General features: G+C 39.5%; 1 protein-coding gene across 1 annotated transcript in view; it reads left to right on the top strand.

Annotated features, from left to right (window-relative positions):
- LOC136884333 (RNA-binding protein 5) overlaps positions 1-19,667 on the top strand; it is a 162,386-nt gene that overhangs the window by 93,215 nt on the left and 49,504 nt on the right. The window contains exon 15 of the mRNA XM_067156432.2: positions 6,640-6,855. Coding sequence (XP_067012533.2) covers positions 6,640-6,855 — 216 coding nt within the window. The remainder of the gene's footprint in view (positions 1-6,639; positions 6,856-19,667) is intronic.

Raw genomic sequence — 19,667 nt, forward strand, 5'->3', positions numbered from 1 at the left:
AAGTAATACACTTTCATTTATAGGGGAAGAATGCACTGGCAGGAAAAACAGCAAGGAAAGACTAATGGTTTTATACTCTGCATGGCTTTACTTCTGTATAGATGTTTCACAAAATATGAGCATCACCTTACCTCTGTTCTCAGCGCGCTACCACTGTGAGATCAGCTGATGCAGTAAGACAGCGGTAAACAGCCCTCATAAAATGAGTCTTCCAGTTTCAAAACAGGTTATGTCCATTTTTTCTCAAAATGACTTATCACCGCCATTGTATGCAGCTCATCAAAATACACAATCCAGCCATGTAGTATGTGAGCAAAGGCCATTTAATCCATACATTTAAAGGTGACAAATAACGAAACTGCTGCAAAAGTCATGTCCAGCGTGTGTTATGCAGCAAAGCTCGTTATGTCGCAGAACCATGTAAGAGGATCGTACTTACATGATATAACAGCAATTGTGGTAGAAGCAAAAAGCATATTGAACCATGGGAAACCCTTTTCTGCTATTGTGCCACTACCAGTGGAGGAAGGGGTTCCTCTTAAGAAAGAAAAACTCAGTGACCTGCACACGTTGCTGCCCAAACATTACGGAAAAGAGTGGATAAGGAACGATGACCTCACGTTCTAAAAGGCACTGTTTGACCAGCGGCAAAATTCAAACAGTGATATGCCATTGACATTGATATGGGAGATTTTGTTGAGGACAGTAACGGATTGTTAATATAACTGTACAAAATGTTTAACGTTTTGAATGAGTGATGATTTCTTGATGTAATCATTAAATCAAATAGCGGGGATTAGATATCAAAATATTATGTCCTAACCTAAATTATTTCCATTTATGCTATTTTCATAGTGTAATAGTTTCAAACGTAGCTACTAAAACACTTTCACTGTAAATCTGCACACTCTGTTCCTCTTCCTGATAAATTTGTTTGTCTGCACAAAATGGGTTTTGCAATTCGACGACTTAAATGTAATACTGTATTCAGAAGAGGTAATGAATCAGGATTAAAAACAAATTCAAAAAACACTAACAACATCCAACATTAAAGAGGCGAATACATTATTGAAAGTTAAAGAGAATGTGAAAATAACACATCACTCACCGCTAATGGCTGGCACAGGAAGGAAGTTATGGCCTACAAAGGGAACACTCCACTCATCCGAGTTACTTTCTTGCCACTTGTGTTTCCCAAACTACACTAGTGTCCAGAAGTTGAGCATAAGTTACGAGTAATCAGGGCAACAGGAAATAGACCGCAAATCGCACGACATATGCACCTACAAACCTTATGTGTTCGCTCTTTATAGGAAAGAAGTGTTCCCTACTTCAACTAGTGGCGTAACCGCAAGGTAAACACAACCAGTGCCTGTGCCCCGTATTCCCTCAGTCTTGTTTGCCGTTATAGTGTGCGGAGTGTAGCCTCAGGGTGAACGTGATAACATAATGGCACGACAGCGCTATTTGGGCCCCATTTTGCAGGGTAGAATACTCGGCCGCCTGGAAGCAGGCCAGACACAGACCGAAGTAGCCATATCCTTGAATGTGCCACAAAGCGTCATTTTCAGGATTTGTGGACAATTTCAAGACACAGAAGATGTTAGTCGTAGGCCATTACCAGGTCGACCAAGGGTAACCACCCCACAGCAGGACAGATAGCTGGCCTTAACCACCTGACAAAATCGGAGTGCACCTGCAAGACAATTGTCAGCGGAGCTCAGGGGTTGACGTTTCCCAGCAAACTGTGTACTGGAGGCTCAGAACAGCAGGGCTGTTTGCCTGACGTCCAGCGATGTGCGTCCCACTCATTCCAGCACAGAGACGGGCCCGTTACTGTGGAGCCGTCAACATCGAAACTGGTCCATGAATGAATGGAGGCATGTGCTCTTCACAGATGAATCCCGCTTGAGTTTGCAGAACTATTCCCATGGCACATTAATCTGGAGAGAACCGGGTAGCGGATACCACCACAAGAACATCGTGGAACGGAGCAGTATGGTGGTGGAGGCATCATGGTGTGGGGTGGCATCATGTTGAATGGATGTACGGACCTGCACATCTTCATGGGTGGTTCAAGGAACACTGTTAATGCTCGGAGATATAGGTATTAGGAACTGACACCACATGTTCGACTCTTCAGAGGTGCGGTTGGTCCTGACTTCCTCTTAATGGACGATAATGCTCGACTGCACCACACTGCTCTGGTGGATGAATTTCTGGCTGGGGAAGACATTCATCGCATGGACTGTCCAGGGAGGTCTGGGGAGGCGAATTGCATCCCGTCAGCCTCCACCAAGGACTCTCCAAGACCTTCGCATTGTCCTTTCGGAGGAATGTGATCGACTGCCACAAGAGCTCTCGTGGACCTTCTGATAGAGAGCATGCCACGTCACTGCGAAGCATGTGTGGCCGTTAGAGGTAACCATACACAGCATATTTTGTTGTGGAAGACATTGCCAAATTTTTTTAGTTGTTGTCAGATGTACCTTAGCTATCAGCACCTCTCTGACACTGTTTTTTGGACAAGTTATGTGACATATGGTGTGTGTCAGCTTCCATTTGTTCAGTAATCCGTCTGACATTCCTATCAGGCGGTATGGCCTCATTTAGTGATTATCCTTAACTTTTCGACAACCGAGCTCAATAGCTGTAGTCGCTTAAGTGCGGCCAGTATTCGGGGGATAGTAGGTTCGAACCCCACTGTCGGCAGCCCTGAAAATGGTTTTCCGTGGTTTCCTATTTTCACACCAGGCAAATGCTGGGGCTGTCCCTTAATTAAGGCCACGGTCGCTTCCTTCCCTGTCCCATCGTCACCATAAGACCTATCTGTGTCGGTGCGACGTAAAGCAACTAGCAGAGAGAAGAGTAACTTTTGGACACTAGTGTTCATTAAGACATGCTAAACGCAACAAACTGAGTACACTAACCAATAAACGGACGTAAATAAAACTACAGCTGCTTTTATACACTGAGGTATTAAACCTATATTGTACTAACTTATGCCATGCTATACTAGAGAGATAAAGACTAGTATGAAAAATACTAGTTACTGAAAAATGCAAGAGATCGCGAACCATACCGAATACCATACACGCTGGGCGAGATACGTTAACCACATGGTGAATGAAAATATAGAGTTGGCAACTGGGTTTTGAGATCAAGAAATTAGAAATAATTTTACTCTGCCAGTACGTCGATATGAATGGCAGCTGGGGATTGGTTAGACGTCTGCGTTTCAGCGCATAACCACCAGAGCCAAAACGTCAGTTTAAAAGCAAAGCAGTGTGGTGTACAGTTGGGGCAAATATGGATGGCTCTGAAAAGGTACCATTGCTAATGATAGGATAATCTGCAAAACCGAGATGTTTTAAAGCTGTGAAGTCCTCCAGCATAGTACAAGGTTAACAAAAAGAAGCGTGGATGACTTGAAATTTTTTTAAAATTTGTTTGCTACTTTAGACATGAATTGTATGGGGCTAACTGGAAAATTTTGCTCTTATATATAACTGCACAGCTCATAACAAGAGCGTTACGATGGGCTACTTTCCTCCCAATAGGACGTCAACTGTGCAGCCAGTGGCCGGTTGTTATTGAAATCTTGGACAATGACTCGAAGCAGAATATAATTGTCCTGTTATATGCTACTCGAATGTTAAGCAGATCATGGAGCAAACAATTGCAAACTGTTTCCTTCAAGCAGGTTTCAAAAATAAAGAAACTAGTGCAGAAATTATTCCTGAAACCTGGCCTATGATAAGTAGTGACCGATATCAGTTAGGACGTATATTTAGCCGTTTATAGTAAAGTTGCAGTATGTGGAGATCTGACAGAAGAGTGGGTTCTACAGGAAGTGCTACAAATTTCCAGTGCACCCAGCGTAACTTTTTAAAGTGAGCAGTGGAATTAATATATTTTTAAATGTTCTAAATTGTGTATAAATACTGTTGTTTTACTATTACGTTACAACATGGCAGCTGTTAAGGTGCAGAACAATGCATAATTAGAGTTTGTGATTTTTAGCATTTGCGATAAATGCGAAATATGCCGAAACTTTATCAGTGTATGTGCCTTCATCTTATATGACCCGTACGGGAGGTTTTTAGCGATTTCAAATTCGCGATAAATTGCGAAATTGGTTCAAAATGCAAAATTATACAATTTATGCAAAATAGATGCGAAACTCTGTTTTATATAAAATAAACATATATATTTTTAAAAACGATGTATTTTTCTTAAAAATAAGATATAAATGTTTTTTATTTCAGGAGAAATAATTATTACGGCGCCCATTGCGATCGTAAAGTGGTAACATGCTTTGACGGACACTTCCGTCTTGGTGCACGGAACATCTATAAGTTCATTATCACAGTTAGCTGGTCGGAGAGATTTATTCTCTTTGTCTTGCAGCCTAACCGATTGATGTCAGATGATACCTGAAGCTGTTTTCTCTGAGCTGAAATACGGAAAATAAAAAGCACCTCATTTTGCCGCTCGTAAACAATCATGGCGGCATCCAAGCGCGGCATGGATGAGTTTATTCGTAACTGGCTTGAAAATAGTGATGTTGAAAGTGGAAAAGGTTCTCTGCAGAGTGAAAACACTTTTTCAAATGACAGTGATGAAAGTGATTCCGATTTCAGCTCCGAAATGACAGTGTCAATTGAAACTACGTGACAAAACCAGAATGCAACAAGAGCGAGTGAGAAGTCTAGTTTTCTTCTTTTTTTTTCTTTCTTTATGTCGCACCGACACAGATAGGTCTTACGGCGACAATGGGACAGGAAAGGCCTAGGAATGGGAAGGAAGCGGCCGTGGCCTTAATTACTGTACAGTCCCAGCACTTGCCTGGTGTGAAAATGGGAAACCACGGAAAATCATCTTCAGGGCTGCCGACAGTGGGGTTTAAACCCACTATCTCCCGGATGCGAGCTCACAGCTGCGTGCTCCTAGCCGCACGGCCAACTCGCCCGTTGAGAAGTCTAGTAAAATGATACTTGAAATTATGATCTTGTTGACAATATGCCTCTTTCTGTAACATGTAAACCAGTTTTTGAAATTCACTCTATAGTGAGGAGGGGGTTGGGTAATAATCCGAAAGAAATGGACTTAGGGAACGAATTTCTAACCCCACAGTTCTGGGATCACGTTACTAAGGAAACCAATGCCTATGCCTCTACATTTCTTGCTAATTTATCTGCTTCCCTTGAAACCAGTAATACTTAACGAACAAAAACATTGGTTTCCTATTGCTATAGACGAGAAGCTCACTTTGCTTTGTGTATTCTTATGTAGCCTATGTGATTAATCAAATTTATGTTAAAGTGACGAAAAAATAAATAGTATGTAAGGGAATATTTCCTTTCATATGTAATAGCAGGCCAAAGGGTTAAATCATTCAATGTGTGGAATTTTTTTCACTGGGTAAAGAGCACTGCAAGGAACAGTCAATCAAACAGCAAATACACTTTCAAGCACCACGTTCATTCTCTTTGTGTGTTGACCCTTGATCTTAGTCGGTTATTCTTGACATTGATGTTGAGTAGTAGTTCTGTTTAAAAGTACGGTAGCGATTTATTTTGTTGTCTGTTAGCCATGGGTAGAAGCGAAGTGATGATCAAACAGCATGCCGAAAGTCACAAATCGGGACATTTTTATGTAAGGATACAGATGCCCTATATTTATGTGCCGACTCTGCAATCAAAAACTTGAAGAAGGAAAAAAAATGTTTTGCAGGCCTTCTTTTGCCTTGGCAGCACTTCTGTGCATTTGGCCCTCTACGAACAGTGTCCATGTAGAGGTTTTTTTTAGCAAGTACAACATGATTGTAACTGATAGGCGGTCTCAAATGAAGGAGGACACCTTTTAAACATTTGGCATGTTGTACTTAAATCATCATTGAAATTCCTCTTCCTTGTAGGTGTGTTGCACTGTGATAAATACGTTCAGAATAGTATTTTTCACTTTGAAATTGTGTTTGTAAATTTGAAAATAAGCATATTCCTTTGTGTTCGTTAATATTTCTTGCAGTCTTATGTTAATGTTTGTCTTATTTTCCATAGTGAATTCGAAACTGCAAGACGAGCAATGTGTGATTAAACAGTATGATTTTACTCCCAACTGTTGTGTGTGCAATTTAGCAAATTATGCCTATTTTTAACCAATTTGCTACAAAACGCTAAATTTGAGAAGTTTAGATGCTACAAAACGCTAAATTTGAAAATCAAAATGCTAAATCTCTGATTTTTAAATGCTATAAACCACGAACTGTATGCATAATACTGTAATATTTATTCATTGAAAGGAATTTATTTTATGTATTTATACAGTACTGTATTATTTTCGTTAAAATAGTCATTCTTGGTTAATTTGAATTGTGGATGACTCAATTTTTTTCTGATTCCCCTTGGAGTTTGAATAAAAATGAGTTCATTCTATAAGGGAAAATACTGATTTGAAATATCTCAGGAGCTTACTAATTCTGTTTACCTTGCATCGAATTCTCTTGTTATTAAAGTTAGCAGTGACTGAAGTTAGGTATGGACAAGCCTCATAATTTTTGTAACTAGGCCAGCACGGTGGTATATTATCAAGTTTACTGTGTTAGTGCTGAATCCTTTACTTACTTTTTCCTTGTAGGATATGGCAAGATGGGCCAAGACCCTGAACCAGAAGAAGGACTACGTACGACAGAACTTCGCAAATGCGCCGACAGTCCTTCCCTCGGGCAAGACATTGGGTGCTGCCGATGCAGGCTATGCAATTCTGGAAAGGAAAGAACGTCAACTACCAGAGTTGATGGCATCAATACAAGAAGCTGAGGAGAGACAAGGATTGTCCCCGTCGTTGCCGCAGGTAAGGTTCTTTCACGGCTATTGCTGGCCTTGTGTCTATAGATTTACCACAAAACCAATTTTGTACTCGGTGGCTGGCTGGTTAGCATAATGGCCTTTAGTCTGGGGGTACCGTGGTTTTATTCCCTCCCAGGTCATGGAATTTTACAGTCATTTATTTCCGCTGGCCCAAAGACTGTCTGTTCCTCAACATCAAATTTCATCCTAATTGGGACCCTAACCTCACAGACATAGGTTGTCCATGTGCGTCACCTCAAGAAACCTGCACTACTAACTCTCTGGAGGCCTTCATGCTATTATTATTCTGCTTTTACGGCTTCATTGGACATTGCAAGCAATCAGCTTCATTTTCTGTATCAAAATCTAATCACTAAATTTTTACACTATTGAGATTCTTCCATCGTTTTGATACTTTATTTTGCCTTTTGGCAAATTTTTTATTTATATGTCAACAGTACATGTTTCGTTCCTTATTTAGGAACATCCTCAGCTGTTATAGTGGCTTAGGTGAATGGTTAAAATTTTTAAACACATAGATTTACAAATACATTGATTCACTTAAAAACTAATTACGAATTAAGATATATGATATTAAAAACAATGTGGGGTTAGAGTGTTATTGGTATGAGAGCAGATGATTACATGGTTGATTGACTTAAAACTATGTCTATTCAGTAGAATAGTTGTTAAAAAAAAATTTTCACTTTGTTACATAAAAAGTCTGTATGCAATTAAATTTTTAAAAAATGTTTAACTTCATAACATTGTTCGAATTGTTGTAAGTTTTTCTTCCTTTCCTTCCAGGTAAGTTGTTGTATGTTGTGTGCTTGCTTATAGTGCTTTTGATTGAGTCTAATGTGGAAACTTTGGAGCTGATTGCTGATCTATTAATGTGAAGGGAGCCTCGTTTCAAATTTCTGAAATGAAATAAAATACGGTAGTGGGAATTTGTTCGAAAGCATGTGTCTTTGCGTAATAATAGAATGTGTAAGAAAGTTCCTTTACCTTGCTATAGCTGAATTCCGATTCTACTGTGACCCTGGAGGGACGTTTGACGCTGCTTTGCGTCTGGTGAAGTAATGGTGTGTGTGTTCCGTTGTATGCTCCTCCTTACGTGGAGGTGGGGCTGCGGAGAGGGGAGGGGGCATGTCGGTTACAGTCACAGCATCAACTTTAGGAGGGCTGGGTAGAGGGGATGTACAAAATGGCGGAGGCTCTGTCTTGTTTATCCTTCTACTATTTGTATTGTGTTTTTTGCCTAATGCTTCGAGACTTGATAATGTCCCTTCAAATAAAGGGTTTCTATTATCAATAGTTTCATTGAGGTTATTGTCTAGATTACTTTTTTGTTCTAAATAAATATATAGATTTTCCAATGTATTAAGGAGAGCTCCTTTGTTTATTTTGTGTAATATAGTTAAGTCCTGCTCTGTGGTTGTAAATTGATGTCCCGTTAAACTCATGTGCTGGCCCATTGCGGAAATTTTTTTTATGTCTTTCGGCATTGACATGTTCTTGGTATCTTACAGTAAAACTGCGCCCAGTTTGTCCGACATAACTTTTTTTACATTGATGGCACTTTAATTTATAAACCCCTGATTCAGAGTGTTTGTTTTTACCTAGGGAATTGACACTGTTGTGATTAAAAAATTTTTGCTTCGTGTTGTTGCTGGTTGAAAATGCGATCTTATAATTATGTTTTCTGAGTAAATTGGTTACTGTGTATAGGTTGGGGTTGTTGAATGTGAACTTAGCGTATTTGTCTTTCTTTTTTGTTTCGGGTGTTAGATTGGTTTGTAATTTTTGTTTGAATTTACCAATTATTTTGTTTATTATCTTTGGTTCGAAACCGTTATATTGGGCTTGTTTGCGAATAAAGAGCAGTTCTTTTTCTCTTTCTGTGTGTGTAAGGGGTATGTTAAACGCTCTGTATATGTAACAGTAATAAGCTGACCTTTTTTGCGATTCTGGGTGCAATGAGTAGTTCTTTATTGTGATGGGAGTGAAAGTAGGTTTTCTATGTATCTTGAAGACAAACTCTTCCTTTTTTCGTGTTACATTTATGTCTGAATTTTTTTTTTTTTTTTTCTAGTGTGAACTTTATTCTGGAATCAAGTGTATTTAATTTATTGAGGACATCGTCACTGTTATTCTCTTTTTGATCTATTACGGCAAAAATGTCGTATGGATACGCTTCGTAGAAGTTAAACATTTTTTAAAAATTTTTATTGCATACAGACTTTTTATGTAACAAAGTGAAAAATTTTTTGAACAACTATTCTAATAAATAGACATAGTTTTAAGTCAATCAACTGTGTAATCATCTGCTCTCATACCAGTAACACACTAACCCCACATTGTTTTTAATGTCATCTATCTTAATTCGTAATTAGTTTTTAAGTGAATCAATGTATTAGTGAATCTATGTGTTTAAAAATTTTAACCATTCACCTAAGCCACTATAACAGCTGAGGATGTTCCTAAATAAGGAACGAAACATGTACTGTTGACATACAAAAAAAAAATTGCCAAAAGGCAAAATAAAGTATCAAAACGGTGGAAGAATCTCAACAGTGTAAAAATTCATTGGACATTTCAGTCATTTTTTGGTCATCATCTTTCCACATTGGCCAGTAGCTTTTCTTTCATTCTGATCTTTTCTCTCGTTTGTCTGTAAATACTGTTTTCATTTTATGACGTTTGTTTTTGGTTTAAATGTTATTTTTATGTATTTCACCTTCTCTAAATTTTCTGTTTTGTTTTGCAAATTGTCCGTGGAATTATTTGTATTTCTTCCGTATCCTCTCTAATTTACTTAATACATCCTACTTGTTGCTTCTGTATTCAGAGTTTCTCTATAATTTTTGTTCGTAATCTGTAGAGCCCGGAAGTAGGCGGGCAAATAAGCACTCAACATTTAGGAAATAGGCAGTAAAATAATTGAAAGAGGTATTTATAATGGGTACTAAAAAAATAAAGATACTTTAATGTAAGCTATGTAAAGGTGCCCGTACACTTGAGAGTAAATACTGGCGAGAACCTCTCAATAGCAGTTGCTCGCCAATGGACACACTGCCGAGAGCAACTAACGGAAATTTGCTCGCAACTCTCCGAGAGCTAAATTGTCTCAACTTGCTCGCTAGTGGACACGTGCTCCCCGGCCCTCTCAGAGATTAGCTCTCCAGATACGTACTGTGTTCCAATTGTGGCAAAGCTATCGAGAGCTTGGTTCTATTTTCATTTTCAAGATGACAAAAAATTATTCACCAAAGGAAACAAAACTGTTAATTGAAATGTATGAATGTCGATAAATTTTCTGGAATGTTAAATGTACAGATTACCATGACAGAGTGAAGAAACATAAAACTTTAGAGGAAATAGAAGTAAAGTTTTCATGTTCCGGGTTGAAGTTCAAAGGAAACTTAACAACTTTAGGAATTAGGTATGTCTGTTTAATAAAACTGAAGAGTAAATTGTTAGTTTATATTTTATTATAATCACATCAATTTGCATGAAAATAAATATATTATGATTGTAGCCTGGTTATTATGATAATTACAAGCATATAATATAATACATATATACAATATGTAAATTAATCAATAATGTGATGGTCTCTATTGTTAAAATATCTCAAGAATTGAAAAAATTTGAAAAACAGAAAATGAGGTAGCAGGACAGATGACAATCACCGAAGTAGATTTTTTTATATACAGAGAATAATCACTGCTCCTGCGAATTGTCAGTAGTAGTGTGACGACATTTTGACTACTCTCTACTCTCTAGAGGTGCACAAGTGGACAGGGTGTGACGAGAACTCGTGAAAGCTATCTTGGCGAGTGTCTCGCCGGGTACTCTCGATAGTTATTCGGGCTGAGATTAACTCTCAAATGGACAACAACCTGAGAGCGGATATCGAAAGTTACTCTCCCAGTTAATCTCAAATGGAAACCCACTCTAATACACATCTGCATCACATTTTAGTACTTACTGTCGGCGCAGAAATTATGTGCGGTTGAGGTTAAACTCTACTGAGGTTAAACTCTAATAAAATTTGAACCAGTCCACCAATATAAAATATAATCACACCATCGTAAAGCTTGTTTTATTATGCGTTGCTTGGTGGTATTTGCACATTTTGATTATGTTTCTTGTGAACGTTTAGGCCGAATGAAAAAGTACCTATTTTCTTGCCCCCTCCTTTTTTTTTATAAACAATAAATTTGTAGTGCTATTACATGAAAATATAAAATAGGTGAATTATAATGCACTATTGTAAATATATTTCTGAAGTTTAATTACCTTACACACTTTGGCAAATAGAGATTTAGTTCATCGGAAAGGTCTGAAGGTTTTGTTTTGAATTGCTGTGTACCAAAAATGTACAGTGATTTCTGTATTTTATACAGATTTTTATTTGATAGGCGCTCCGGCATGAAATCAGCTTGCTTTTGCCAGGGGTAGTACAACTGACAGATAAGGCCAGTTAGCGCAAGCCTCCACGTGTTCACTTATATTCTGGCGCTCACGTGTTACATTGGGGAAAGTTTCTAATTTACTTTTTGCACATTATTTACAGTTTTTACAGTTCCCATCAGCTTTTCACGTGAGGGCTTTGTACCTCCTAACCGCAACTTTAAAAATGTTTTTATTTTATTTTTACTGATTGTTTTTTGTTTTGTTTTTCGTATTTTGTAGATTTAGAATATTATGTACATTGTATGTACAGTACTGCATAATGGTTACTGTTTGCATAAGTCGTTTATCATCCGATATATCACCACTGAAGTGAAAATTATCATCGTTACTTTCAGAATCAGAGTTCTCAAGATTAATAATTAGAAGGTGTGTCATTAACATATTTTCTGAGAAAATTATATTTTTCCCAATAATAATTCTCAATTTTCTTTGCTTGCATTACATGCTTTTTCCGAAGTTCGTGTCACGGAATGTTTAGATTCCTCGCACAGATCTCTGATTATATTTTCACGGTTCCCTTTTTATTGTGCATTTGCCATATTAACATTTGCTCTTTTATTTTTCACGTAAGCGCAAATGAGTCCTGTGGCATTTAACTCGCAATGCGCGTCAGGCAATCACACCAGTTCAACAACTTGGTTCAATTCTTTCCTACCGGGCGAGTTGGCTGTGCGGTTAGGTAGCTTGCATCTGGGATATAGTGGGTTCGAACCCCACTGTCGGTAACCCTGAGGACGGTTTTCTGTGGTGTCAGGTTCCTCGCTCTTACCTTTCCTGTCTGACCTCCCTTGACCAACTCTTGTTCTTTTCCGACCCAGACGGTATTAGATTTGGGTAGCCTAGAGAGTCTTTCATTTTTACGCTCTTCGTGGTCCTTCCCTTTTTCGAAGTATCGGACCTCTTCCATTTTCCTTCTGATCAGTGTTACAGTAAAATACCACCATAGCAAAGTTTTGGGGACCTCTGAAATTAATTTGTTATAATGAAATAAGTCAATTCTTAAGAACTCACCTAGTATTATATCCGTTATTGTTGTTTTTGTGGGCGGAACTACGAGGTCATCTGCCCTGTTATATCAGTTGCAGATGTATATAACTTCAAAATACCGTTATAATAATAAGAGTTACAGTACTGACAGATGTTTTCAGAAAATCTATTGTTACATTGTACCAGCAAGTCTACAGATTGTTCCAGAACCTCATTTTTTGAAAAAGTCTGATTTTCTTCTGAGGATATCCAGACACAAAAGTTTGTTCCAAATAGTCACAAAGCACTGCACATGAATTTAAAACAATTTCTGGCACATCACTTCGTGACACAAGAAAATCTTGTAGGCTACGTGCCATGTTCGTTGCCTGCTGAAGAGTCAAGCTCTGTCGATCACAATCATTTTGGGGGTTGTCTTCCTCTTCCTCCTCATCACATGTATATCTCTCATTCATAATGTCCTCCACAATTTCCTCATTGGTGATTTCTTTGTGGACTATTACATTACTATCTACATTGATGTAGTCGGTAAGACTTACCGTAGATGTCACATCCAACGTTGTACACAAAGGCTTCCAATTCTCCTCGGGTTTCCACATCATCCAACACTTCTTTCTGCAAAGTCTTCTGTAAAAACCACTCCAGCTTTTCTAAGGTAGTTTGTGATGATGTCTGCATTCAGGGATTTCCATGCAGCATTAAACAGCTGCATTGCTTCCAATATGTTGATGTTAATGTCTCTATTCGTGGTAACGTTGCACAGCATTCAACGGGCCACACGAGCTCGGTAATACCACATTACTGCATGAATTATACCCTGATCCAGCGGCTGCAGAATTGAAGTTGTTTTTGGAGGAAAAAATAAAACTTTTACATGCTCCAAATGGCGAGGCACACAATTATGAGAAGAGCAATTATTGTCCAATAATAGAAGAATTCTCCTCTTTTCGGCCTTCATCCGACATTCCAAGTGAAACAACCACTCTTTGAATAGCACAGATGTCATCCATGTCTTAGAGTTGTGTCTGTATTCACAGGGTAGATGTTGCACCCCCTTGAAGTACCTTGGCTTCCCAAACTTCCCAATTATGAGAGGCTTCAGTTTGTCCATGTGGAATTGGTGCACAAAAGGGCTGTCATATGTTCTTTTGAACGTTTGCCCCCAAAACACTTATTTCTCTTAAAATCAAGGGTTTTATTTGGCATTAGTTTAAAAAATAACACAGTTTCGTCTGCATTATAAATGTCTGCTGGCGAATATTCCTTTCGGGCAGCCTTTAGTCTCCAGCCGCCATGAGGACGCAACTTCCTTTGGGGCATTGTTAGCTTCACCTTTTATAATTTTGTGGGATATGCCATATCTCTCCCGGAACCTATGAAGCCAACAAGCACTACCCATAAACTCAGTTGACCCAAGCGAACGTGCGAAAGATTGCGCATGCTTACATAATAGTGGGCCATTTATTGGAATATTTTTACTCCGCATTTCCACAAACCACGTATAGACGGCTTGGTCCACCTCCTTGTAGTCGGCTGTCCTGATCTTCTTACGCTGTGGACCTAGGGCATCAGCATCAATGTTTTCCTCTATCTTACTTTTCTGTTTAAAAAAAGTAGAAAGTGTTGACGGGCTAATGCCATACTTCTTCACTACATCTCCTTTCTTTCCGCCCTTCTCTACTTCCGCAAGGATTTTTACGTTTTTCACTTGACGAAAACTGCTGTCGCTTCTGCTTATCCATTTGCGATGATATGAACTTATTTAACAAAATGCACACGAACTTTAAGTTTAATGATATAAACTTAACAGAGACAAGTTGCTTTGCGAATTAAATGCGAAGAAGGAAGATGCAATGCATGATGCGACGAAACTGTCACGTTCATTGGTGGATTACAAACATCGCGAACCTACTCAGCCAATAGTGTGACGTCTTACATTGGTTGATGGGCGAAGCCTATTGGTTGCGCAAAGCGTAGCACTCATTGGTGGATTGCAAACTTGACGCTCCTACTCAGCTAATAGAGTGATGTCTTACATTGGATGACGGGCGAAGCATATTTATTTATTTAATAGCGCACAAATGTGTATTAAAAGAAAAATACATTCATCTTTCGCATATTCTACTGAAGATTTTGTTCTCTTGCTGCACTTGCTGAAATGATAGCGATTGCAATGTTTATCACAAAACATACACACAATGTAGGGACGGTTCATGAAAGTCTGATCGCCGGCATAGGCGATAGTGAATCCAATGTACCGCCAGCTGCGGTATCTTCCACTAAAAAAGTTTCTTTGGATAATTCATACGCAAGTCATGATGGTGACATCTTGGAGATGCCCAGTGTTCGTTTCAGAAATCTGGCCTTTACATTTTCAATAGTTCGAAGGTCGGACACCGTTAGTCTTTCCCAAATAAGTTCCATACCACATGTGAGAACTGGGCGAGGCATATTGGTTACACAAAAGCGATTGCCTTCTCGATAGCGTACGGTGCATATATGGAAAATAGCGATCATATCGTAATAATGTAACAAGAAAAATGTTGGTCATGAAACAGGATGAATTTTGGTTTTAATTTGAGAAAATATGGTCAAACTGGTAAAGAAAACAGCTCAAGTTTAATTCTTTAAACTGAAACTACGAAATTTGTTTAAATGAAATATTTTAACATACAACAAATAGGGAAAAAGGAAGGGACCAAAAAGAATATATTTGTTATTCTGAAAATTTTGTTATACTGGTGTTCGTTACAGCGGAATTCTACTGTATAGAGGACGTTTACCAAGTTGTTCTTCCTCTTACAACAGCTATTACCACCAGCAAAAAACTTTGGTAGCAAGGATGAGACTTTGCAACCCTGTTGAGAGGAAAATCACAGGTACTTGCAAGAAGTTTTTCAGAGTCTCAAATTTTACCCTGTACCGGTACATTATGCCCTCGGCTTTATACCGTATAATCCCGAATACCATCCGCCGCCGAATAAGACCCGCACCCTAAATTTGAGACGGCAAAATATGGAAAACCGAGCTCGGTAGCTGCAGTTGCTTAATTGCGGCCAGTATCCAGTAATCAGTAGATAGTGGGTTCGAACCCTGTCGGCAGGAATGAAGATGGTTTTCCGTGGTTTCCCATTTTCACACCGGGCAAATGCTGGGGCTGTATCTTAATTAAGGCCACGGCTGCTTCCTTCCCATTCCTAGGCCTTCCGTATCCCACCAGTTCTTTTCGCTACCCGTGAGCGTTGTGCATCGGATACAGAGTGGGTCTCGGCCCACAGGTGGCTATGGCTGGTCTGTAGTCCAACAGCTGTGCACTCCGACCAACCAACCGAGCAGAGGAGGGGTGGCCCTACACCTCTGCATTCGGGGGACGGGACGGGGCTGGACCCTGACCGTCAGCTGTCCTGAGAATGGTTTTCCATTCTTCTGCACTAAGGCAAATGCCAGGACAGTTACTAGTATAGGCCACGGCCGCTACCCCACTCACCTTCTCCATGCATCTCCTTCACCATAATAAATCTCCCAGCCTGAGAGACGGAGTCACCATCGTAAGAGGGCCCGTCTCCCCCTTCAGAGGAGGAATGGAAACGTTTTGGTTGTAGTATTCGTTGTAAATGAAGGAACTTTACTCTGCTCTTCTTCACTATGAAATGTTACGTAATGTTGTATTTGCACTCTTGTATTAAGTGTACCTCGCAGTAGCTTTCCCAAAGAAGGAGTTTTCATTTTGTTAGGGAAAATCAAACAGAATTTAAGCCTACATCAAGTACATCTACTCTGGAATCGCGTATAGTCCAGAAGACGAAAATATCATTACATGGGAAGGATGCTTCAAGAAAACCTACCCTGAAAAGCAGCTGCTAGGTGTGAAATAAGCTACAAAGATTGATTTATCACAGTACTAACAGGTAATTACTGATATCCCACTTCAAAGGTTGGCACCCCTGGGGATGATTTATCAGCTCGGGTCAATTGAGGCAGCATTTCGTAAATGGTGATGTTTGTGAGATGTTTACGTACTTCTGTATGTATTGTGAGTGGTGTAATAACACCATTCCGATTAACAATCTTGGAAACTGCAGACCTCTACGCACTGTTGATGTCCAAGGCGAACATCGACTACCGTGGTGCGTGAAGGCCAGCCGACAGGTTACACTAGAACCAGGGTGCATCCCGAATTGTTTGTACCGCGGTAGTTCAGCCAACACTTGTGTGAATGGGGCTCTGGAGTAGACGGAGTGTGACTGCACCCACGCTAACACTGGTGCATCGACGGAACCAGGTGGAATTTGCTCGACAGTATGGCAATGGGTAGCCTTTCAGCTGCATAGAATGGATGAACGTCAATGTGTCCGGCGAGAAACGTCGGAGAACCAACACTCTGCAACCATTACTGGACGAGCACAGGGCGGTGCAGGAGTGAATGTTTTTGTGGTATTCTCTAGGACCCATAATCTATGTGGAAGGTACTCTTTAGATCCATCCTTGGCAATCATGTCCACCTGTACAGAGGCAAGGGTATTCCAGCACGATAACATGCCTTGCCGGGCTCCCAAACAGCCCTGATCTCAATCCACCGTCTGTCTCCTTTCTTTCTAATGCCCCTCTTCCCACACTGAAAGGTCGTCGTTCAACAGAGATCTAAAATTGTGGGATATACAAAACTTTTTTAAAAAAACTGTTAGGTTCTTCAGTCTGCTGAAACCAATTTTAAATACATTTATAAACTACCTGAAAAAAATTAACTGCTTGGAAACTGAAGAGTATCTCAAAATATACAAAACTTTCATTGATAACTAGTCAAGTTACTGTAATGTTTCTGTGTGGACCCTTCAGTTGCAGTAATAGGAAACTGTTGACCATGCCTTGCCATATTTTGACTGGTCAGAGTGGGAAGAGTGGACAAGAACAGTGGCTTCTCCTCATCAATCCAGTTCTTTTCGGCCCTCAACTCTGCTTCATCGGGAGGGTTAACACTAGCACTCCCTTGAAGTGTGATATAAGTTCATGACGAGGGCAGAGACTTGGCCTGCCAAGTGACTGCTGCTCATTATGAGGTGATACGTGGCATTCTAGATCGGGGCAAAGGAAAGGAACAAAGTAACGAGTAGAACGCATAGTATGGTTGCAATTCTGAAAGTAAAATGTCTGGTTAACCCACCTGCTTACCTAACCGTCTAATCAACGGGATGCACAAGCCTGTTCTCAACTTACCTAACCATTGAATCGACGGGGTAATGCAGCGCCCTGCTTTATCAATGGAAAAGGAAGGGGTAGTACATTAAACTCAAGAGATGGCATTATCTGTATATATAAAATAAGAGTTTTGTATGTACATTGCTGAGAATTTAAAAAGGATGGTATTTATGTATCAGTCGTGACCACGATAACAAGGAAATGCACTTTTTAATTTTCCGCAATTTCTGTCTGTCTGTATGTATGTTTTTACACGCATCACAAGAAAACGGCTGAAGAGAATTTAATTAAAATCTGTATGAAAAGTCGGGGAATATGTCTCTATAATCTAGGCCATACATCATTTTATTCACGCTAAATGAAATGGTAGTTTAGGGGAAGGCCTAAAATGTAATTCTCAAATATTTATGTTATTAGCGATCGTATCTCAATCAAAATCGGTATGCAAAGTCGGGGAATAAGTCTATATAATTTTGGCCATAAATAGTTGTATTCACGCTGAGTGAAATGGTAGTTTAGGGGTAGGCCTAAAATGTGATCCTCTCGATAAATAATACATAATTAAAGTTAGGCTATATAGTATTAAATTTCCGATCATTTATGTCTTATACATTGTTACCGTACCGACTACGATCACAGATATATTCATTAATTTGTATTTTTGTTGCTAAGTCGATATCAGCGCCGAGTCACGAGAAGGGTAAACAGAATTTAATGAAAATATGTATGTAAAGTTGGAGAATATGGAACTACAGTCTACGCTATAAAATTTTTTATAAGACTTCCTAATATCACAGAGACGAAAGAAAACTAAATGTGAAGGCCTGCAATGTAGAAAGCTCAGAAAATTGATCAACAGTTACATTACATTGACCATTGTTTGTTGTGATGTGCTTTGTCTTTTCTGTTGCCACTCATCTCCGATAGATAGGATTACTGCTGCGTACCGATTCCTTTGCACCGACACAGACAGATCTTCTGGTGATGATGGGATAGGAAATGGCTAGGAGTGTGAAGGAAACAGCCTTGGCCTTAATTAAGGTACAGCCCCAACATTTGCCCGGTGTGAAAATGGAAAACCACGGAATACCATCTTCAGGGCTGCCGACAGTGGGTTTGAATCCACTCTCTTCGGATACAAGCTCAGAGCTGCGCGCCCTTAACCACACGGCCAACTTGCCCGGTCGTACTGAGTGTAACAGCCTGCCTGAATATTGGCAGAAATAGCTGGGGAGATAGATAACTTTCTTCTTTAGCAGGTCATTTCTCTGGTGGATAAGTCTTCTGCTACTACACTGGTACATCATAGCATTTGACCTATTCAATCCCTACCCTGGGGCAGAGATTAGATTGAGCAGTGTGCATATTTAATGGAATAATGGCAGAGGAGTGTTCACGGCTGTCTGTGGCCTGGTTCCAGCTCTGGAACTTTGGATGGTTAGATCGGCACCGTAGTACTGAGAAAATGTGCGGTTTTTCATTTGATCAAGTATTTTATATGATTACATTCCTACATTCTTACCAACATTTTTGTAATGACCTATGTTGACTTCACTTAGGGAAACCACAGTCAGTCGTTCTGAGAATCCCTTAGTGAAGCACGGGTACACCAGCTAGTTCTTTATATCGGAAGGAATTCTCTTCAGCTGTATTTGAGTCATGTTGAGGGGATTAACCGCATAAATTGAAGATAGCATTGAGCTGATGCCACAGGTGTTCAGTGATTAAAGATGAACACGCGCGAGGCTATTACCGAGAGAGAAGTCGTGGATATTTTACTGAATAGTGATTGTGAAGAAGATTATAATATATCTGAAAGTTCTACGTGTGAATCTATTGATGTGGATACGTTATTCTGTGCTTAGTGAAGTTAGTGATAGTAATACAAGTCAAGAAGCAGATGTAAATATTACGAACGTAAATGTTCCAACGTACCGTATGAATTACTAGGTGAGTTTATAGTGCATAGTTCATATTTTTCACTGTAATGTAGCACATTCCATTGAAATGATTATTTTTGAGTATTTCTATGAAAGTTTGACAACATTTGAGCCAGTAGTTGCAGTGATATCATTTATGCACAGTTTTGCATGGACCTTACAAACACCGGCATTTAAATGGTAATTTAAAGATCCGGAACTGATGTTTATA

The sequence above is a fragment of the Anabrus simplex genome, chromosome 12 (genome assembly GCF_040414725.1).
Source record: "Anabrus simplex isolate iqAnaSimp1 chromosome 12, ASM4041472v1, whole genome shotgun sequence".
NCBI classification, from domain to species: Eukaryota; Metazoa; Arthropoda; class Insecta; order Orthoptera; family Tettigoniidae; genus Anabrus; species Anabrus simplex.